Source organism: Hipposideros armiger, unplaced genomic scaffold (genome assembly GCF_001890085.2).
Source record: "Hipposideros armiger isolate ML-2016 unplaced genomic scaffold, ASM189008v1 scaffold_23, whole genome shotgun sequence".
NCBI classification, from domain to species: domain Eukaryota; kingdom Metazoa; phylum Chordata; class Mammalia; order Chiroptera; family Hipposideridae; genus Hipposideros; species Hipposideros armiger.
This window is the reverse complement of record NW_017731373.1, coordinates 6359580-6383833: the sequence shown is the minus strand read 5'-3', so window position 1 is coordinate 6383833 and position 24254 is coordinate 6359580. Positions and strand designations below refer to the sequence as shown.

The window sequence follows — 24254 nt, the reverse complement described above, 5'->3', positions numbered from 1 at the left end:
CCACAACTAGACTGAAGAACAAAAGGACAGCAACTTGTCTGTTCCCCTTCCCCCAATTCCCCAGCACTGTTACCATCCCCCCAATTCTCAAATAATTTAAAAAAAAAATCTTTAAAAAAAAAAAAAAGACATCCTTAACCAGGTATAGTAATTAGACATGGATCTTAAAAAAAAAAAATTGCTCTCCTCCTTTTAAACAGGTGATACTTGGCTATATAATAAGCATGAAAACAATTTTGATTAACATAACTACATTAAACGGGAAACAATCTCATCCAAACTGCTGACAGAGGCATCTTCATAAATGACAGGTCTGATCGTGGTTATTAAAATCTGTTAGCTCCCTGATGCTCCTAAAATTAAATCCAAACTCCAGTTCGCATATAAGGCCCATGATAATCAAGACCAAACAGGGTTGCATGGTTAACTTTTGTGGACTCTAGGAATTCTTGTTTTCATTGGCCCCTTCCTCCATTAAAACAAATAATAATTAAAATTATATTTTACAACTATACCGTATAAAGATAATATATTAATATTTGATATTAAAATATGTTCTTCAATCTAAAAGGCTTTTTCATTCTCATTTTAAAATAAATTAAAACATTTTCATGGGCCTCCACAGTTACTGTGGGTCCTAGGCCCTGTGCCTTATGTGCCTAATGGGTAAGTCAGCCCTGGGAACATTTTGCCATTCATGCCATTCACCCATTCCCAGCTCCCGCCACACTAAAACGTCAAGGCCTTTCCTGACCCTTACACGTTATGTTCCCTCTATCCTGAATGCCATTTTTCCTGCTCTTCAGTGAAGTCTGTAGACTTAAATGATGTGCTCTGCATTCCCAAAGCTCTAAACATATCTGTTTCAACATTATATATAACATTATATTTTCTGTTCCCACCAAGCCAGAGGTTGACTTCACTTGTTCCTATAGCAAGATCAAGTTTATTGAGCTCATTTTGTATCGCGCTAATCCCCAACAGTGTTAAGTGAAGACAGTTTTCACATTTACATAGACTGTACTCAATATCATATTCCAATTCAAAGATTATAAAATCTAGGTAACAATCATCTCACCCTTCTACCAGTCTACGATAAATGAAGCAAAACTAGTATGAATATAGATGCAATATTATATTATTTTCCTTCACCTATATAGCCAAATAACTGACAATAAAGTAATCATTTTCTGTTTATATATACTTCATACATCTGATGGCCATCTGTATGTCTTCTTGGGAAAAGTATGTATCTGTTCAGGTCCACTGCCCATTTTTCAATTGAAAAGTTCGGGTTTTTGTTGTTGAGTTGTATGAGTTCTTTATATATTTTGGATATTAGCCCCTTATAGGAGGCATTATTTGAAAATATCTTCTCCTATTTGGTTGTTTGCCTTTTTGTTTTGTTGATGGTTTCTTTTGCTGTGTAGAACATATGTGGGATATAAAAAAGCAACGAATGAACAAACAAACAAAAAACAAATTCATAGAGCCAGACAACAGTATGATAGTTACCAGAGGATTACAAAGTAGGAGGAGGATGAAGATGACGAGGGTCAAAAATATGGTGACAGAAGGAAACTAGATTTTAGGTAGTAAGCACACAATGTAATATACAGATGTTGTATTATAAAGCTGTACACCTGAAACTTACATATTATTAACCAGTGTTACCCCAATACATTTAATTTTTTAAAAGAAAACTATCTGAAAATTTCCCAAATATTTACAGATTAAATAACACACTTCTAACAAAAAACACCACCAACAACAAAAATCTGAGATGAGAGATTCCAGTTTGGGGTGTTTTTGTTGTTGTTTAAACAAAGACCAGCCCTTTGTAACAAGGTCAAACAGGCAAAGTGTGCCCTCTTTCCTTTCTGGTGTCTGGACACCCAGGGCCTTGTAATGTGCAAACGTTTGCTGGCCACTACACACCTACTAGCATGACGGAAACATAAAAACAAACAAAAAACTCTTCACAATACCAAGTAGTACTGATAAGAATGCTGACACAAATGGGAATAAAATTACTGATGAAAAATCAAAATGGTACAACCGCTGTAGAAAACAGCATGGTAGTTCCTCATAAGTTAAACATACACTTACCACTTAACTCGGCAATCTCACTCCTGCTTATTAACCTAAATGTAATGAAAATCTACATTCACACAAAAACTTTTATGTGAATGCTTATAGTGGTTTTATTCATAGTCACTCAAAACTATTTAGAACCTAACTGTCCCTCAACTGAAGAGTGGATAAACAAATATTACTCAGCAATTAACAGTAATAAACTATTCATATAAGAAACGACATGAATCAATTTCAAATACATTATGATAATGAAAGAAGCCAGACTCAAAAAGCTATATACTATATGATTTGTTATATTACATTCTGGAAATGCATAGATCAATGGTTGCCAGAGATTTGTGAGGGTGAGAGGAAGAAGTTTATTATAAAGCTGTACCACAAAGGAATTTCTGGGAGGTAAAACTGTTCTGTACCAGGTTTGGGTGGTAGTTACATGACTATGCATTTGTCCAAACTCATAGGACTGTACATCAAAAAAGAGTAAATTTTACTTATGTAAATTTTAAAAATAATTAGGTGCAGACAATTATTGAATATGTATTAATGGATTAATATATCAATTCATTGTATATATATTTGAATTCTTAAAAGAGAATCCTCTATCTTAGGAGACTAGAAACAGGTAAATTAAAACTAACCTAAGCAGAAAAAAAGGAGTATTAATAATTGGAGCAGAAATCAATGAAACTGAAAACAGGAAATCAACAGAAATAAGAAATCAACAAAACCAAAAGCTGGTTCTTTGAAAAGATCAATAAAATTCATAAGACTCTAGCCAGGCTAACTAAGACACAAAGAGAGGACACAAATTACTTATATCAGAAATGAAAGAGGGGCCATTGGTACAGAGCCTGTGGACATTAGAAGGATAATAAAGAAATACTGTCAGAATGTCTTTGTTCATAAATGTGATAACCTAAATGACATGGACCAAATCCTTCAAAGACACCATCTGCCAAAACTCACACAAGAAAAAGATAATCTGAATAGGCCTACATCTACAGCAGAAACTGAATCAATAATTAATAACCTTCCAAAACAGAAAGCACGCGGCCTAGAAGGATTCACTGGCAAATTCTATCAAACATTCAAAGTAGAAATTATACCAGTTCTCTAGAATTTTTTTCAGAAGCTAGAAGCAGAAGGAATACGAGTATTTCCAATTCATTCTATAAGGCCAGCATTACCCTAATACCAAAACCAAACAATGACAGGACAGACCAATATCTCTCATGAACATAGATGCACAGTTCTTCAACAAAATATTAGCAAATCAAGTACAACAACATTGAAAAAGAATTACAACCAAATTACAACCAAATGGGATTTATCTGCAAGTCTGGTTCAACATTTGAAAATCAGTTAATGTAATCCATCATATCAACAGACTTCTAAAGAGGAAAAATCACATCACATTAATAGATGCAGAAAAATCATTTGGAAAAAAATACAACACCATTAATGATAAAAAGTCTCAATAAATAGAAATACAAGAGAACTTCAACTTGATAAAGCATATCTACAAAAAATCCTACAGCTAACATCACACACTTAATGGTGGGAAAATTGAAGATTTCCCACACAGATCAGGAACAAGGGAAGGATGTCGCCTCTCACCACTCCTTTTCAACATCATATTGGAAGTCCTAGCTAATGCAATAAGACCAATAACAGGGGCCAGCCAAATGGCTCAGTTAGTTAAGAGCTGGCTTAAGCATGAGCCGCCGGCGACGGCGTAGGCTGCAGCCACTGCTGCAATGGGTTGCCATGGGCTACCGTGTGTAGCCAGCAGCCAGCGTGAGTGGCCAGCAGCCACCGTGAGCGGCCGTCCAGAAGCTGGTAACTGATCTGCCTCACCCGGGAAGAGCGCAATGATGGTGCCAACTTGGGCCAGTGAAGCAACGTCTTCCACAACTAGACTGAAGAACTAAAGGACAGCAACTTGTCTGTTCCCCTTCCCCCAATTCCAATTCCCCAGAGCTCTTCCCATCCCCCAGTTCTCCAAAAAAAATCTTTAAAAAAAAAAAAAAAAAGAATTGGCTTAAGAGTGGTAGCTCTGAGCAACAGGGCGATCGGTTCGATTCCCACATGGGCCAGTGACGCTGCGCTGGAGCTGAGCTGTCGCTGAGCTGCCAACACGTGGGAGGATGACTCAGCTGGTGTAACAAGATTGCCTGTTCGATAATGGACTACGCCCGCCCACAACTAAGACTGAACTTGGCATCTTGAGCTGAGCTGCCGCCCGGATGGCTCAGTGGATAGGGCGTGCGCTCCTAACAACAAGGCTGCTGGTTCGACTCCCTCATGGGATGGTGGCTACGCCCACCTGCAACTAAGATTGAACACAGCACCTTGACCTTAGAGGCCACGAGCTGCTGACAGGAAGCCAGATGGTGACTGGCGCCCTCCACAATGAAGACTGAAAAACAACTTGGCAGGTCCTCTTCCCCAATTCCCCAACACTGTTCCCCTCCCTCAATTCCCAATAAAATCTTAAAAAAAAAAAAAAGACCACTAACAGGAAATAAAAAGTATACAGATTGGGAAGGACGATATAAAACTGTCATTGTTTGGAATATTAGCCCTAAAAAAAGAAATGAGCTTCAAGCCATGAAAAGAGATGAAGGAATATTACTTAAAGGCATATTACTAAGTGAAAAAAGCCAATCTGAAGTTAGCATACTGTATGATGCCAACTATATGACATTCTGGAAAAGGCAAAACTATGGAAACAGTGAAAAGATCAGTGGTTGTCAAGGGTTTGGGGGAGGGAAGAATAAATGGGCAGAGCACAGAGGATGTTTAGAGCAGTTAAACTATCCTGTATTATAGTACAGTGGTAGGTACATATCATTATACATCTGTACATAAAATGTACAACACCAAGAGTCAAACCAAGTGTAAACTGTGGACTCTGGGTGATGATGATTTGTTAATGTAGGTTCATCAGTTCTAACAAATGTACCATGGTGGTGCAAGATGTCAATAGTGGGGTAGATGTGCCTATGTAAGGGACAGGGGTTATGCAGGAACTCTCTTTCTACTTTCCACTTCATTTTGCTGTGAACCTAAGTCTGCTTGGAAAAAAAATAAAAATACACACACACACACACACACACACACACATACACGAGGTCTGACAAGTTCACGAGCTTTGGTGCAATGATGTTGCTAACTTTTTTTTTTTTTAAGATTTTGGGGAATGGGGGTACGGGAACAGCGCTGGGGATTGGGGGAAGAGGAACAGACAAGTTGCTGTCGTTTTGTTCTTCAATCTAGTTGTGGAGGATGTTGCTTCACTGGCCCAAGTTGGCACCATCATTGCACTCTTCCCGGGTGAGGCAGATCAGTCGCCGGCTTCTGGACGGACGGCCACTCACTGCGGTAGATGGCCCGCTCACACCGGCTGCTAGCTAAACACGGTAGCCCATGGCAACCCACTGCAGCAGGGGCTGCAGCCTACGCTGTCGCCGTCGACTCACCGCAGCCCAGCCCCAGGTTAAGCTGTTGTTCAGCATCTTAGATGTAGAGGGCAGTGTCACTGGCCCTCATATGTGGGATCCGAACCGGGCCCTCTGGCGTCCCAAGCCAGCTCTTAACCAACATGCCACTCGGCCGGCCCCACTAACACTTTTTGATATTAGAGGGATTTTTCATTATGAATTTGTACCAACTGGACAAACAGTTAACCAAGTTTACTATCCGGAAGTGCTGAAAAGGCTGCATGAAAAAGTTAGATGGCCTGAACTTTTCACTAACAATTCATGGCTCTTGCATCACAACAATGAACCAGCTCACACGGCACTATCTGTGAGGTGGTTTTTAGCCAGTAAACAAATAACTATATTGAAACACCCTCCCTACTTACCTGATCTGATTCCCAATGACTTCTTTCTTTACCCAAAGATAAAGGAAATATCGAAAGGAAGACATTTTGGTGACATTCAGGACATCAAGGGTAATACGACGACAGCTCTGGTGGCCACTCCAGAAAAAGAGTTCCAAAATTACTTTGAAGGGTGGACTAGGCACTGGCGTCGGCGCATAGCTTCCCAAGGGGAATACTTCAAAGGTGACCGTAGTGATATTCAGCAATGAGGTATGTAGCACTTTTTCTAGGATGAGTTTGCAAATTGTCAGACTTAATTGTCAGACGTCGTGTGTGTGTGTGTGTGTGTGTGTGTGTGTGTGTGTGTGTGTGTAATTTTAGAAAGGAGGGGACTTCTGAGAAATTCTTTATTTCAAAAGAAATCTCTGAATAAAATTTAGGTACAAAGTAACTTGATAGGGATGATTATCAGGGATGTGAGAGAAAGGTGAAGGCTATTGTTGGCCACATCACTCAAATCACATCTAAAAGGTGATTTGCATGGTGTAACATATTGATGGTAGAATATTTATTATTTATTAGCACATCAAAGAATTATCAATAGTTCACAAGAGGAAAATTCAGACCCTATATTTTGGATAATTTTTATTAGTCTTCCCATAATTTATAAATAAAGAACAAATGCCATCAATACTGAGTGCTTGTTCCATTTACTAGCTGTAGAATTATATGCATTTTAAAACATCTGCAATTTTGTAATGATCAATGGTGGATAAGAGACCAAAATATCCAACCATATCCTTTTCAAACTCCATTTATGTCCCCTTCTCTCTTCCTCACATCAACCTCTTTCTTATAACCACAAATATTCAGCATTTCAATTTCTTCAGAGATGCAGTCATGCAAAAATTTAATTCCACTATACAAGCCCTAAGTGTCACAAAAGTAAAACCTGAAGCACATATGGAAAAATCCCCCATAAAACATTCTTCTTAACGTAAATTAGGTTTACTCTTTGAAATTCATGTCCACAAAGTAAATCTATTGGCTGGAACACCCAACTCTGCCTAGGAGCTTTGTGTTTGTATCTATCATTATGTCAAATTAAAGAGAATTTTCTGAGTGTGTTCTCTTCAACTCAAATGAAATCAATTCCTACATCCAGCTGGCTCATATTTAATATTTGCAACAGAGTAATCCAAGTATATTTCTGAGACAGTGGCTCTAACGGAAGTCAAAGTCATGAAACATTCATCCCAAATTTTAAAACCTCTGTTGATGTCAGAAGTTGAGAACCAGACCACCATGAATGCCAGTCTCTAGCTTACGTTCAACCAATTCTGCCCTCATCAGCCATTACAATGTACCACATTGCTTTATTTCCTATGTCAGAAGAACGGCCATTTTCCCTCATCTGTCTCTCTAGTCAGGATTGATAGGAATAGTTATTACGAAACACTAAAGATTTGTCTACCCCTTTCAATTAATTACTCCCTGAAGATTGACAGGGCAAGGTTTTTTTTTAAAAAAAATAGGCCAATAATAAGAAACCTAGACTGTCAAAATCAACTCGAGAGTATTTCTATATTACATTTCAAAATATGTATCTTGGTAAGTAGAAATTTTGTAGCTTTGGTCAAAAATTTTATCCTTCTCAAAAATAAGCTAACCTCCTTAAATTATAGCAACCTTCTGTTATCTTGAGAAAGAAAAACATTATATATTTAAATGTTAAATGGAATTATTATTGGTATCTTGGTGATCCTCCCAATAATCCTATGAGATTATCATTTCAATTTTTACAAAGAAGCAAACTAAGTCATACACAGGGATAAGGAAATTATCCCAAGTCACCCAGCTGTTAAGTATCAAGGTAAAGATTGTGTCTGATTTTAGAATGCCTGCCAATGAGATATTTGATCAACTTAGAAAAATTGAACTTTTTACTTTAATTCTTTTTCTTTTGAATTTCTAATTATTTTCCATTTTTAACATTTCAAACAGTTTACAATCGCAAAAAGCCAAAGATATAAAAAGTGATTATCTCTGGGTAGACAAGACTGAATTAATAACAATAACTTATAATAAATTAAAACAATTATAACAATATATACTGTAATAAAAGTTATGTGAATGTGGTGTCTCTCTCTCTGAAAATACCTTACTGTACTATGCTCACCCTTCTTGTGATCACATGAGGTGATATGCTTACATGACGAGAAGTGAGGTACAGGACGTAGGCATTGTGATGTAGTAGCATTAGGCTATTATTGAACTTCTGACAATATGGCTACTAAGTGACTAACAGGCGGGTAGCATATACAACATGGATACCCTGGACTGGGGATGATTCACATCCTGGGTGGGGCTGAGCTGGACCACACAAGATTTCATCACACTACTCAGAACAGTGTGCAATTTAAAACATATGAATTGTCATTTCTGAAATATTCCATTTAATATTTTCAAACTGCAGTTGACTGCAGGTAACTGACACCACAGAAAGCAAAATCATGCAGGGAGGGGGGGCGACACTACTGTAATCAACAGAATTAAAGATGGCAGGTAGATTTCTGGAAATGAAGAGACTATAAAGTACTTACTCAAAAGAAAACTGACAACAGTATAAATTAAACTGAGATCTACAATTTGACCATGTCACTCCCTTATTTGATTTTCATTTCCAAAATCCTTAAGAGGGTGTATAAAGACCTGCATAAATTATAGCAACTGCAAATCTCTGTAGTTTCATGCAGACAGCGGCCATCAAGTATCATTCTCTTTCTCACCTGAGAGCCTTCATGTATTCTCTTCCCTTTACCTAGAATGTCTTATTTAACTCCTATCCATCTTACTATTTCTTCTTCAAAGATTCATTTCCTAATCACCCCAGACCAATTAGATGGGAACCCCTATCCTACGCTCTGTAACATTTTATACTTTGCACAATTTCTACACTTCTTATTACTTAAAATGTGCGTGGGCTTATTCACCAAATTGTAAGCTCTACAAGAGCAGGGGTTGAGTTCTTGTTCACCACTGTGTCTTCAGCACACTGCATTATACCTGGCATTCAATATATGTTTACTGAATAAGTGAATGATTGAAATGATTGATGAGCTAGCTATCTTCCCCTATTGTTGGCCAAGGATTGGAAGTATTACTAGAACCAATTTTTTTTTCTTAATGAAAAAAGGTAGGGCACACCAGTGAAACGAAACACTATGTCCATGCAAAAACTAGTATACTGGTAGCTTTATTTACAATGGCCCCAAAATGGAAACAATCAAAGTGTCCATAAACTGGTGACTGGATCAACAAAATGTAATATATCCATATAATACTACTGAGAAGTAAAAGTAATAAACTACTGATACATGGAACGATATGGGTGAATCTCAATATCATTGTGCTAAGTGTAAGACACCACACAGAACATACATGATTCCATTTATATAAAATCCTAGAAAATACAAAGTAATGTGAAGCAGATCAGTGGTTGGCTGGTGCTAGGGACAGAGGGAAAAACCATCTGACCACAAAGGGGCACAAGGAATATTTGGTGTGTGATGAAAATGTTTTGTTTGCTGACTGTGGTAAGGGGTTTTCACAAGTATTATCAGTCATAAAAATGTATCAAATTGTACAGTTTAAACACATGCAGTTTATACCTCAACTAAGTCCATTTTTTAAAAGGCAGGAACACAGTATAAAGCTGAACAAGAAAAGGACAACAAAGTTCAGAGGAATATTTCATGCACGTTATGAACAAATAATATATATGAGATGTTTTCCTGAGTCACAGAATCTTGTGCCTAATCTATAATCCTCTTAAAAGCAGGTTCTATAAATGAATATAAATTTTCCTTTAAATTTTGTTGGCAGGAATTTTTTTAAGACCTTCACTGTCTATCTAAACAGCCCAAGAGTCACATAACACCCATTTTTCAGTAGCTGTATTTATCTGTACTAGAGAAGTCTAAATGCCTTATCTTTACCCTGGAACAAAGTTCAGGGACTAATTCTGGGTATGCTTGTGTGTTTGGCTTCTGTTTATCTAAGTGTCAAAATGAACTATCTGAAATAAACAACACAAGAACCTTGCAGAAATAACTGAGTAACTGAAGCAACAGTATCCCTTTCCTAGAACACAAATTTCTTAGGATAAACACACAGAGTTTTCAGAGTATCACTACAATTCTATTATGAAATTTACAAAGGACAGAGTGTCTCAACCTAATAAAAATGTCCCTATAAAATTTGGTGTAACTCAAATTTCTAAATTCAACTATAATAAATCAAGTAAGGAGGTTTTCTTATTTTTCCAATCCTTTCAAAAATGAAATAATTATCCCCTAATTTATATATTTCTACATCCAGATTACAACAGATTAAATTTTTTCTGCTGAGCATTCCCATAATGTCAAAGAGAGAGCAGAGTGGGAAGATGATTTCAATTTTATAAGGTGCCTCTTTAGGATGTTTCTGAATTTGATACTATGTCCCTAAAACCTCCCTAGGGTTGAGTGATTCACAGGGAGAACTCACAGGTCTCATTATATCATTGTGCTCAATGGCTATAATTTATTACAGCAGAATAACACAAACCAAAATCAGCAAAGGGAAAAGCCATATGAAGCTATGTCCAGAAAAAAACCAAGAATAAGCTTCCAAGAGTCCTCTCCCCAAGGAGTCATACAGGATGCACTTAATTCCTCCAGCAGTAAATTGTGACAAGACGTGTGAAATGTTGTCTAACCAAGGCAGTTCATTAGAGACTCAGCGTCCAAAGATTTTACTGGGGGGCTGGTCATATAGGTATCCTCTGCCTAGCTAGCACATAGCAAAATTCCAGACTCCCAGAAGAAAAGGAGGTGCTCAACGTAAACCATATTGTTTATATAAACAGTTTATGGATAGTAAACAACTCTTATTGGTTATGAAATGGTGGGAACACTCCCAAAATCCAATTTCTCAGATGCCAGCCAAAGGCCAATCTTCTGAGCAGATCTTTCTAAGGATAGCAAGCCTGCTATGTTAACTCTATCTGCAGAGATGCCTAAAGAGAAAGGCAACCAAAAGCTGATTAAAACACACACAAATAGGGGCCGGCTGAGTGGCTCAGTTAGTTAAGAGCTGGCTTGGGACGCCAGAGGGACCCAGTTCGGATCCCACATATGAGGGCCAGTGACACTGCCCTCTACAGCTAAGATGCTGAACAACCTTGAGTTGGGCTCCCATGAGTCGCTGGCGACAGGTAGGCTGCAGCCTCTGCTGCAGTGGGTTGCCATGGGTGGTACCATGTGTAGCCTGCAGCCAGTGTGAGCAGCTGTCCAGATGCTGGCGACTGATCTGCCTCACCTGGGAAGAGTGTAATGATGGTGCCAACTTGGGCCAGTGAAGCAACGTCCTCCACAACTAGACTGAAGAACAAAAGGACAGCAACTTGTCTGTTCCCCTTCCCCCAATTCCCCAGCACTGCTCCCTTCCCCCAATTACCCAATTTAAAAACAAAACAAAACAAAAAAAACGCAAATGGGGCAGACTGGTGGCTCAGTTGGTTAGAGCGCTTGCTCTGAGTAACAGGGTTGCCAGTTCCACTCCCACATGGGTCAGTGAGCTGCACCCTTCGCAAGTGGATTGAAGACAACGACTTGAGCTGAGCTGCCAGTGGGAGGCCAGATGGCTCAGTTGGTTAGAGCGCGTGCCCTTAATAACAAGGTTGCTGGTTCTCTTCCCCTCATAGGGTGGTGGGCTGAACCCCCACAACTAGATTGAAAATGCGCCTGGACTTGGAGCTCAGGTGCACCCTCCACAACTAGATTGAAACAACGACTTGACTTGGAGCTGATGGGTCCTAGAGAAACACACTGTTCCCCAATAATCCCCAATAAAAATATTTTTTAAAAAACAAAACACATACACACACAAATACACATATACTCTCAATTCTCAACAATTCTGAGCTGACAAAATACATCAGGTAATCCAAGCTCTCCCAAACAGCAATGAGATCCACTGTTCTCCCTTAATTCAACAGTAAATCATAGAAAAGCCCGTAAGCCAGGCCCAAGCCTCCAAGAGGCTTATATAATATATCATGGGGCCTGCTACAATCAGTCAGTAAGAGTCAGTCAAATATTTATTAAATGCCTTTTATAAGCCAGGCATTGTCCTAAATCTCAAGACATGGTAGGAATAAGATACAGTTCATATATATATAACATAGTAGACAGTGCATGGAGTCTGAAAGTTCTTATATTCTAGTAACAGAAAGAGACAAGTTATAAAACTGTGTGGGGAACGGAGCGCGGCTCCCACAGTGCCACCCTGGTATGCTGATTATTTTGAGCTAAAAACAATTAAACCCCAACAAACTCAGGAAGAGCTTTTTACCTCCCTCTTTCCTTCTTAAAGAGATTCAGATAGAAAAACCTGTTTCAGGAAAGGAAGCTTAGCATTAGAAATTAAAAATTACTAGAAATTAAAAATTATTGTGCATATTTAATTACATAGAATTCTCTCACCAGTATATTAATTTTCAAGTTTGAAATTCTTTATATAAATTATGTTTGTATATCTGAATGGATATCTATAAAAAAGACAGACACTATCTTGAAGTATTTGGTGATGGAATGTAGCAAGGATGTCACATTTACTTTTCAATATGTTTAATTCACTAAGAAAGTTATTTGGTTTTAATTTTTAAATATTAAAAGCATAAGATATATGTCTAGGGCCAGCCGAGTGGTGCGTTGGTTAAGAGTTGGCTTGGGAAGCCAGCTCTGAGCAGCAGGGCCCCGGTTCGGATCCCACATGAGGGCCAGTGACGCTGCACCCTCTACAGTTGAGATGGTGAACAACAGCTCAACCTGGAGCTGGGCTGTAGTGAGTCGCCGGCAATGGCGTGGGCTGCAATAGGGCTGGCTGGCAGTGGGCGTGAGCTTTCGTGAGCTGCCGTGAGCGGCCGTCCAATGGCTGGCTACCAATCTGCCTCACCCGGAGAAGAGCGCAATGTTAATGCCAACATGGGCCAGTGAAGCAACATCCTCCACAACTAGACTGAAGAACAGAAGGGCAGCAACTTGTCTGTTCCCCTCCCCCAATTCCCCAATAAAATCTTATTTTAAAAAAATTTTTTAAAACATATGCTAATGAAATGAGTCAGACACAAAACACTATACACTGCACAATTATATATATATATATATATATATATATACACATATATATATGTATATGAACAATAAAATATGGTATAATGGGGAAGACACTGAACTGAACTGTCAATCAAAAGAACAGGTCTTCCTAATGATATAATGGCACATAGAAAATTTGTTTTATTAGAAAGCAAAAGGCCCAGCTTATACAATGTTAATCTACCCAGGTTTTCTTTTTAGTTTTACTATCACACTAAGTTTATAAAAGGCCTTTTCCTTCCAGAGATTTGATGTATTTGCTTCCTTTTAAAAACATTTTTATTAGTTGTATTTGCTTCTTTTTAAAAAAATCTGATTAGTCTCCCCCTCCCCCACTTTATAAAGGCTACTTTTTATTTTAGAGCAATTGTAGGTTGACAGCAAAATTGAGGGGAAGGTACAGAGATTTCCCATATACCCTCTGTCCCCACACATGAATAGCCTCCCCCTCATTATAAACACCCTCAGCAGAGTGGTACATTTGTTACAACTAATGAACCGACACATCATAATCACCAGAAGTCTACAGTTAACTTCATACACATTCTATGGGTTTGGACAGATAAATATTTAATGACATGTATTCATCATTATACTATCATACAGAGTATTGTCACCCCCTTAAAATGTTGGCTTCTATTTTATTCTATTTTCTCATTACCTGACTTTTTAAAACTATTTTATTTTATTGTTTATTACTATAATCCATCTGTCATTTATTTGTCTGTATGATATGAAGTCAGACTATAAACTTTTCCCCAAAAGCAAACTAATTTTTCCATTCCCATATATTAAATAAACTTATCTTCACCACAAAAACAAACAAACAAGCAAACCTGCCTCCAAAAAAAAAACAACCATAGGTCTTCTGGTCCTATCTCTATCACCAATCAGGTTACAAAGTTACTTGAAACAAAATACATAATTCCTCTAGGTTTCATTCTAAAAAAAAAAATCTGTTAAGTTAAATGTTCTTAAAGGTCGTGTCTAACACAATACTAGGATTACATAATTATAAAAAATTATTCAAGCATACGAGTCATATGTGCCCCAAAATCTTTATTTCGAAGTAAACTTTCTAAAAATATATACCGAATGAGACACTTTGTCTCTCTTCTATGAATCTAACTTCAACCTTACTAAGGAAAAGCTTTCCTGAAAATTATTTAGCAAGGTTTTAAGGCAATAACCCATTTTTCTTACTTGAAAGATTAAAATTTTGCTGAGAAAAGTTAAATATTATTGCAAATGAAATAACAGCAAAAATCTAGACTGATAAAAAAGTATATGAACAGAGAGTAATAGTGTACTTCTTTCTTTAAAGCAGTAAAGTTCTCAGCCAGGGGTAATTTTATCCCCCAAGGGACATCTGGCAATGCTTGGATACAATTTTAGTTATCACAAATGCCGGTGGACATGCCACTGCATCTGTGGGTAGAGGCCAGGGATGCTGCTAAAAATTATACAATGCACAGACAGTTAGTTCCCCACCCATCAAAAATTATCCAGCCCAAGATGTCAATAGTGCCAAAGTGAGAAAGAGAGAGAAAGACAGAGAGAAACACAAAGGCATATGCTTTCTTGCACCAATCTTGAAAAATCTTTCTCTGTGATACAGCCAGGAAATTACAATAGTATTCACTGGGATGACTATAATGAAAATAAAAAACAATAAAAACTGTTGACAAGGATTTGAGAAATTGGAACGTTCATATATTGCTGGTGGGAATATAAAATAGCGCAACTGCTTTCACAGTCTGGCAGATCCTCAAAAGGTTAACTCTGTTTAACTTTTTGTAATCATTCATAGTAATTGCTATGACCCAGCAATTACTCTCCTAGCTATGAATCCAAGAGAATTCAAAACATATATCCACATAAAAACTTGTACATGAATATTCAAAATAGCATTAGTCATGAGAAAAAACCTGGAAATGACCTAAATCTTTACTAACTGAAGGATAAATAAAATGTGATATACCCATACAACAGATTTTTGGATAATTTTTTTAAAAATTAAGTACTTATATGGACTCTCAAAGGACCCCAAATAGTCAAAAGAATCCTGAGAAAGAAAAACAAAACTGGAAGCCTCAAACTTCCTTATTACAAAATATTGCAAAGCTACAGTAATCAAAACAGTATGGTGCTGGTATAAGACAGATACATAGACCAACAGAACAGAGACCCCAGAAATAAACCTTCACATACATGGTCAAATGATCTTCAACAAGTCTTGGCAAGACTACACAATGGGGAAAGAGCAGTCTCCTCAATAAATGGTGCTGGGATAACTGATCATCCAAATGCAAAAGAAAGAAGTTGGACCCTTTCTTATCTTACACCATATACAAAAATTAAAATGGATTAAAGACCTAACATTAAGGCTTGAAACTACTGGGTTGTCAGAAAAGTCATGATGCATTTTTGCAACGAAAAACATAGAAAAAATATGTCATGACTTTTGCGACAACCCAATATAAAGCTCCCAAAAGAAAACAAAGGGGAAAAGCTTCATGACATTCAATTCGTTGATGATTTCATACATATGACACAACAGTCAACAAAAGAATATACTGACAAATGGGACCACATCAAACTAACATTTCTGCCCAGCAAAGAAAACCATCAGGGGTGAAAAAGCATAAGAGAAACAAAATGGGAGAAAATATTTGCAAATCACATATGTGATAAGGGTTAATATCCTGAATGTAAAGAACTCCTACAACTCAACAACAACAAAAAACCCAAATAACCCAATTTAAAAATGAGAAAAGTATTTGAATAGAGATTTCTCCAAAAAAGATAAACAAATGACCGACAGCATATGAAAAGATGATCAACATCACTAATCATCAGGGAAATGAAGATGAAAGCTGCAAGATATCACCTCATACCCCTTTATCAATAATAATAATAATAATAATAATAATAATAATAATAGTAAGTGTAACCAAGGATTTAGAGAAACTGGAACCTTGGGAATTGTTAGTGGGAATGTAAAATGATATAGCACTACAGAAAACAGTATGGACTTCATCAAAATTAAAAACTTTTATGCTTCAAAGCACACTATTCAGAAAGCAAAAAGACAATTCACAGAATGAGAAAAAAATTGCAAATTATGTACCTCATAAAGTACTAACCAGAATATCAAAAGAACTCATCCACTATGACCCAGCAATTCCACTCCTAGATATATAACCAAGAGATATAAAAATATATGTTCACATAAAACCTTATATATGAATATTCACAATCACATTATTCATAATAATCAAAAAGTATAAACAACCTAAATGCCCATCATTAATGAATGGAAAAACAAAATGTGATACACTCATAATGGAATATTAAGCAATAAAAACAAATTACTAATGCATGCTAGAAGATGGATGAACCTTGAAAACCTTACGCTAACTGAAAGAAGACAGATACAAAGTTCACATATTCTATGATTACATTTATATGAAATGTCCAGAATAAGCAAATTCTTAGAGGCACAAAGTAGGTTAATGGTTGCCAGGGGCTGGGGGAAGGAACAAATGAAGAACTACTGTGGAAGAGTATAGGACTTCTTTTGAGGGATGATAAAAATGCTCTTAAACGGATTGTGGTGACAGCTGAACAACTCTGTGAATATGCTAAAAAAAACCCACTGAATTATGCATTTAAATGGGTGAATTATAAGGTATGTAAACTATTTCTCATAAAGCTGTTAAAGAAAATAATGTTACGTGTGAATAAAAACTATTACATAACAAATTAAAATTTATTTGCAACAACTGAAAATAGAAAAAGAAACAATATAAACAATCAGTTGAAATTCCTGAAAAGGTAAATTTAAGGCTTTTGAGGAAAGCCCCAAAAGAGATATTAATTTACTAAAAAGAAGAGTCTTTCATTTGGATAATATAGGAAAAGCATGGAAATAAGAAAAAGCAAGCTGAGTGAAGCACAATTCCTACTACAAGATAAAATATTTTGCAAGGACTAGTAAAAAAGTCTATAGTCATGTTTGTTACAAAATTGCCAAGTTCAACAAAGCCAATTCAGGCTGAGATTATTTTTAGTACAACTGGAGAAACTCTACAAAAGAATACACCATTTTATGGGAGTAAGATCATAAATAAGTTAGAATCACAAAATACTACTTGAAAAGAACCAGAGAAATCAAATTTTCCAGAATAAAGCAAGAATTCATCCTATATGAAACATCTCTAATGGATGATCTACTTCACTGTTTTCAGGAGCTTGCCAATTCAAAAGAGAGGGCATGCATTGTTGCAAATCACAAGGCCAAGAAGCAAGTGAGATCTCTTTATCAAAATAAAATAGATTTTTCATGAAAATAGCCAACTTATTATCACTATTACCTTTGATGTGCCATTTTATAGTTAACTTACAACAGTGTAACGAATGTTTTTTGAGTCATAACCAAGTGCACACATACACAAACATACAAGTGAAACAAAAACTTCATAAAACAATGCTTGTTCTTACTATGTGCAACGTACTGGTAATTTCTATTTTGTTGTTGTTGTTGTTTCATAGCTCACAGATTACTTCCATTGTGGTTTGGAGAGTTTTGTCTCCTGAGTATAAATTTTATCTTTTTTAAGGAAAGCACGGTAGTAGTTAACATGGATTCATATTGCTCTCAACACACTGGCCAGGTTAACTGCCACTGATTTTGCACTTCCCTCTTTTGCTGGTAGCTATATTTTTTTATTCAATTAAAGTTGACTCCCATCCCAGTGCTCATTACTAAAGAACTTGGTGGCGCAGATAAGGGTGTGGAAGGTGAGCTTCCATTCCCTGCACACATACAATGCTGACACATATGCCCATACATAGGGGCTAGATCAGCGGTTCTCAACCTTCCTAATGCCGCGACCCCTTAATACAGTTCCTCATGTTGTGGTGACCCCCAACCATAAAATTATTTTCATTGCTACTCTAACTGTAATTTGCTACTGTTATGAATCATAATGTAAGTATCTTTTTATTTTCAGATGGTCTTAGGTGACCCCTGTGAAAGGGTCGTTCGACCCCCAAAGGGGTCACAACCCACAGGTTGAGAACCGCTGGGCTAGATGATGGGCTAGAATTGATACTTCTTTCAATTAATTTGTACATATTTGCTGTCTATGATCATAGCTATCAACTCTGTGTAACTATGTCTACAAATGTTCCTGAGAATGAATGCAACTAGTTATCAGCTGAGGAAACACAAGTTCACTTATAAATAATTTCTCTCACATTATCTTTTCTTCTCCCTATTTGCAACATGTTACCTCTATATTACTTTTCCTCAGAAAATAATAAATTTTAGCCTTTGATAAAAATTCAAGGATTTATTCTAACAGGAAAAATATATTAACATCAACTGAAATGCCAAGACATTAATTTAAGGTAGGCCCACACCCTGTAGTAGAAAATCTCAGTACCTAAGCCATGGTCCCACTCAGGAGAATGTTACCACAAGAGCATCTCTGCTATTCCCTTCACAAGCAGCTTACTGTCCTCTGCTCTATCTACCACAACCACATAATTAGACACTGCCTCTTATGAACTGAGCTTTAGGCTTAATCTCTGTTCCAGGGGTTCTAAATCTAAAAGCTTCAAATGGTGGTGCAGGTGAATATGTACATTTTTTATGGGAAATTCCCATAGCTTTCATCTCAGAGGAAAATTGTGGAGGCATGGCAGATACTGTAAGGAACCCTGATGAATATCTCATCATCTAGCAAAGCTGTCAGCTGTCCAGCAACTACACCATTTCCTCAAGGAAAGGAACTTTAATCCAGTTAAAACCACTGTAACTTCCCCTAAGAACATTTATTAGGTAGAACATATAATATCAACAAAATTCACTATGAAACACACAAAAAAGAAGCATCAATTCAGGCTACAGCGAGTTACTCTAAAATATGAATGTACTGTTCATAAACCAAGCTACTACTGGATGTACCAGATGACAGGCAATTTGTCTGATTTATAATGCCACCATTACTGAAAAGACCAGTCTCTTCCTTATCAGGAATTTCAGTGAGTCCAAAGACATTAATGGGTTTTGGCAAGAACTTCAGGCAACTTTGTTCAAAAGACTAGATTTTTTAATAATTCAGAGTTTCCTTCAATCCTACTGAATTTCTTCATTGTCATTAAAGATATTGATGTGGCTGACTCTACTAGTTTCCTAGGGGAGGCATAACAAATTACTACAAACCGAGTAACTTAAAACAATGCAAATTTATTGTATCACAGTTCTGTGGGCAAGAAGTCCAAATCCAAGGTATCGGCAGGGCCATGCTCCCTCTGAAACCCGTAGAGGAGAATCCTGCTTTGGCTCTTCTAACTTCTAGCCAGCGATCTTTAGGTAGGTGTTCCTTGACTTGTAGATGGCATCACTCTAATCTCTGCCTCTTTGGTCACACTGTATTCCTTCTGTGTGTCTCTGTCTTCACTTTTTTTTTTTCTCATTAAACTTTGTTTTAATGGGTCTCAAAATTTCTGTGACAGATTTTTGGTCAAGTTGTTTCCGTTAAAAAGTACTGATTTTAAAAACTAATAACTTAAAAACTGCCACACACAAAAAAAACAAATGGTCCACCAAACATTCTCCTTTCCGTCTGAAGGTTTTACGATGCATTGTAATCATTAACCAGTCTTTTACTATTACACTTAAATGGCCAATTGAGACAAACAGTTCTGAGACCGTTCTTCCACCACTGATTAAGACTGGGGTGGCAGGTATTGGGGATAATATTCATTTAGCCTTCTGAGCTTTCTGGGCAGACTTGGTGACCTTGCCAGCTCCAGCTGCCTTCTTGTCCACTGCTTTGATGACACCCACAGCGACTGTCTGTCTCATGTCACGAACAGCAAAACGGCCCAGAGGAGGGTAGTCAGAGAAGCTCTCATCAACACACATGGGCTTGCCAGGAACCATGTCAACGATGGCAGCATCACCAGATTTCAAAAACTTGGGGCCATCTTCCAGCTTTTTCCCTGAACGACGATCAATCTTCTCCTTCAGCTCTGCAAATTTGCAAGCAATGTGAGCTGTGTGACAATCAAGCACAGGTGCATATCCGGCACTGATTTGGCCTGGATGGTTCAGGATAATCACCTGAGCAATGAAGCCAGCTGCCTCCATTGGTGGGTCATTTTTGCTGTCAGCAGCTACATTGCCACGACGAACATCTTTGACAGACACATTCTTAACATTGAAGCCCACGTTGTCCCCAGGAAGAGCTTCACTCAAAGCTTCATGGTGCATTTCAACAGACTTGACTTCAGTTGTAACATTGACTGGAGCAAAGGTGACCACCATGCCGGGTTTGAGAACACCAGTCTCCACACGGCCCACAGGGACAGTACCAATACCACCAATTTTGTAGACATCCTGGAGGGGTAGGCGCAAAGGTTTGTCAGTTGGACAAGTTGGTGGCAGGATGCAATCCAGAGCTTCAAGCAGCGTGGTTCCACTGGCACTGCCATCTTTACGGGTGACTTTCCATCCCTTGAACCAAGGCATGTTAGCACTTGGCTCCAGCATGTTGTCACCATTCCAACCAGAAATTGGCACAAATGCTACTGTGTCAGGGTTGTAGCCAATTTTCTTAATGTAGGTGCTGACTTCCTTAATGATTTCCTCGTATCTCTTCTGGCTGTAAGGCGGCTCAGTAGAATCCATTTTGTTGACACCAACAATTAGTTGTTTCACACCCAATGTGTAAGCCAGAAGGGCATGCTCACGGGTCTGCCCATTCTTGGAGATACCTGCTTCAAATTCACCAACACCAGCAGCCACAATCAGGACAGCACAATCAGCCTGAGATGTGCCTGTAATCATGTTTTTGATAAAGTCTCTGTGTCCTGGGGCGTCCATGATGGTCACATAATACTTGATGGTCTCAAATTTCCACAGGGAGATATCAATGGTGATCCCACGCTCACGTTCAGCTTTCAGTTTATCCAAGACCCAGGCATACTTGAAGGAGCCTTTTCCCATCTCAGCAGCCTCCTCAAATTTTTCAATGGTTCTTTTGTCGATTCCACCACATTTGTAGATCAGATGACCAGTAGTGGTAGACTTGCCGGAATCTACGTGTCCAATGACAACGATGTTGATGTGTGTCTTTTCCTTTCCCATTTTGGGTTAGATTTAGCGGTGGTTTTCACTACACCTGTGTTCTGGCGGCAAACCCGTTGCGAAAAAGCTGTCTTCACTTTTTCTTATGAGGACATCAACCATATTGGATTCAGTCCCACACTAATTCAGTGTGATCTCATCTTAACTTGAATGATCACCTCAGCAAAGACCCTATTTTCAAATAAAGTCACATTCACAGGTACTGGGGGTTAGGACTTAAACATGCCTTTTTTGAGGGACAATTCAACCTACAATAATAACTTTCTACTAAAATTGTCATCCACAAGTTTAATTTTATATGTAATTAGATGTTTGTATGCCCACTTTCCTGCAAGGATTACAACATAAGACTGTATAATGCTGTATGCAGTAATCATTATCCCTAACCCTAGCACATTAATGCCCTTAATAAGACAGTAACCAGAATTAAAAAGGGAAGATCACCCTATTTCCTAAAAGGTTCCTGAATTAACGAATATTTTAAGAGTGTGAAAGCTTATTTATACATCTTTAACGTCAGCAAATTGTGTCCCAACAAAACAAAAGAGCGACTTTCTAATCCAATTCAATGGATATTTTTAGCCCTAACTTCCATTAATTGCCCCTAAGATATTTGCATTAATAACCATACATTCCTTCTTGGTTTTGTATTTTAAATCTTGATTTTCTTATCTCTCTGGCCACTTCTTAGTCTATTTTTCATGCTCCACCTCTATGGATTTCCTAAATGTTGGTAATCTCCAGGGTTCTACTCTGAAGTCTTTTCTATTCACTTTACACTCCATACCATGAACAACTCACTAGCTTCAAATACCAGTTGCTTGCTTATGACTTACAAATCTCAAACTTAAACCTTTTTCCTGAGCTCCTGATTAGTATATCAAACAACAGTCCAGATATTTTAACTTGGTAATTCACAACCATCTCACACTCAAATTTCCCAAAATGAATTCATCATTTCCCCTCTCTCTCCATTTTCTAACCTGTTCTTCCTTTTGTAAATGGAGGGTGGGAAGAGTTGTGCAGAAGTGAGAGGGAGGATGCTAACTGAGAGGTAGTACAGTGTTAAAGTTAAGAGCATAGGATTTGGAACCAGATTGTATGGATTTAAACCTTGGCTCCAGAGTTACTAGTTGTGTGACCTTGCGGTTTTAGCAGTATATGTTTCTAAAAGCAAAAGTTAAGCCAACTATTATTACATGACATCACTAGTCTCTACCTCTGTCTATTCTCTCATCTTCCCCCTGAAAGTCTCATTTTCTTGAAACGTTATCACTCAATCCAGAGATGTTCATGTCACCTACTCCTCATGATTTAACTTCCACCAGGAACCACCTTCACCACCTAAATGACAATTTCCAATGAAAATTACATTACTAATAGCCCTATAGAGCCTGGGGGTCAATAAAAATGAAATTTACACATAAACCTTGCTTGCCTACAATCTAGCAAAGCAACACTGTAATATCCTAGACAGCTGCTACTTTACCAGCTGGCAGATGGCTATAATTTCAGCCTCAATGGGCTATGGAATATGGTCAGGTCAAACTTCAAAGCAGCAAAGTACACTGCACAGTTAAGAATCACTTTATTATTTTAGTTTAAGAAAAACAGATCTGCTGCCTTTGGTATGTTTTTAATTAAGGTTAAAACTTGCAAAGCAAATGCCAAAACTATATGATAAAATGACTTGAAATACTTTAACATTAGAATCTGAGAAGCAGAACAGCTGTACACATCTGTTGCACATTAGATAACATCTAATCTAGGATCACATTAGATTTAAAATTATAAAAATCATAAAATGAACAGTCAACATAGACTACAATTACAGAAAGAATGAGAGAGGCCATGACTTATACTCAATTCATTATTATTTATGCTGATGCAGGGTTTTTCACTCTCAGCACTTCTAGTCTTTTGGTCCAGATAATTCTCTTGTTGTGGGGGTTGTCCTGTGCAATGTACAATGATTGGCAGCATCCCAGGCCTCTACCCAGTAAATGCTAGTAGCATCCTCTAGTTGTTATAACCAAAAATATCTTCAAATATTGCCAAATGTGCTGGGTACAAAAATCACCCCTGGTTTAATATCACTGTGCTAATAAAATGAAACACCATGATACAGAATAACCTGAAATAACCAATAGGAAACAAGTCATTACCTAAAGTTAGATATTACTTTCTACTTACATGTGAATATGAGGAACATTTGTGATACAAAAATTAGCAGTATTTTAAACTATAAAATGAAAACAAATACTAAGGTAATTTTCTGACTGTATGAACCATTAAGAAGCCATCTCTTCCTGAAAGGAAGCAGAAGGAAACTAAAATTTGTAATACAATATCTACTACATTGTATTGCATCATGCTAGTTATTTTATATAATTTATTATCTTTAGTTACAAAAACCCTGCAGCGATAAATATCTATATTATATATATATATATATATATATATATATATATATATATGAGGCCAGACAATTAAGTTTGCGTACTCATCCTAGAAAAAGTCTACATATCTCATTGCTGAATATCACTACAGTTGACTTTGAAATACTCCCCTTGGGAAGCTATGCACTGACGCCAGTGCAACAAGTTTGCAAACTTAATTGTCAGACCTGGTAAACAGAATATTTCTGAAAGGATATTAAGAAAGTCATTAACAATGGTTGTCTTGAAATATGAAGACAAAGAATAAGAGATCTAGAATAGAAAAGTCAGTCAAAATAAGTAGTTCAGAAGCCCTTGTTAGGCACATATCTGACTTAACACATCATCAATCTCATTCTATAATGCAATTAACTTGGCAAACACTCAACAGCTCTTGAAAATCTATATGTTCAAAAGTCCAAGGAGGGCCGGCCAAGTGGCGCGATGGTTAAGAACTCGCTTGGGATGCCAGAGGGCCCCGGTTCGGATCCCACATATGAGGGCCAGTGACACTGCCCTCTACAGCTAAG

General features: G+C 37.5%; 2 protein-coding genes across 2 annotated transcripts in view; both read right to left on the bottom strand.

Annotated features, from left to right (window-relative positions):
• BMPR2 (bone morphogenetic protein receptor type 2) overlaps positions 1-24254 on the bottom strand; it is a 149575-nt gene that overhangs the window by 76845 nt on the left and 48476 nt on the right. The gene's annotated exons all lie outside the window — the stretch shown is intronic.
• LOC109379245 (elongation factor 1-alpha 1) lies at positions 19596-21352 on the bottom strand. Its single transcript, XM_019635711.1, has one exon. It carries the CDS (start codon positions 21284-21286, stop codon positions 19898-19900), a length of 1389 nt encoding a protein of 462 aa, XP_019491256.1. The 5' UTR covers positions 21287-21352; the 3' UTR covers positions 19596-19897.

Excerpts from the sequence above, each read along its gene's own strand:
- LOC109379245 (XM_019635711.1), bottom strand. The coding sequence starts at position 21,286 with ATGGGAAAGGAAAAGACACACATCAACATCGTTGTCATTGGACACGTA.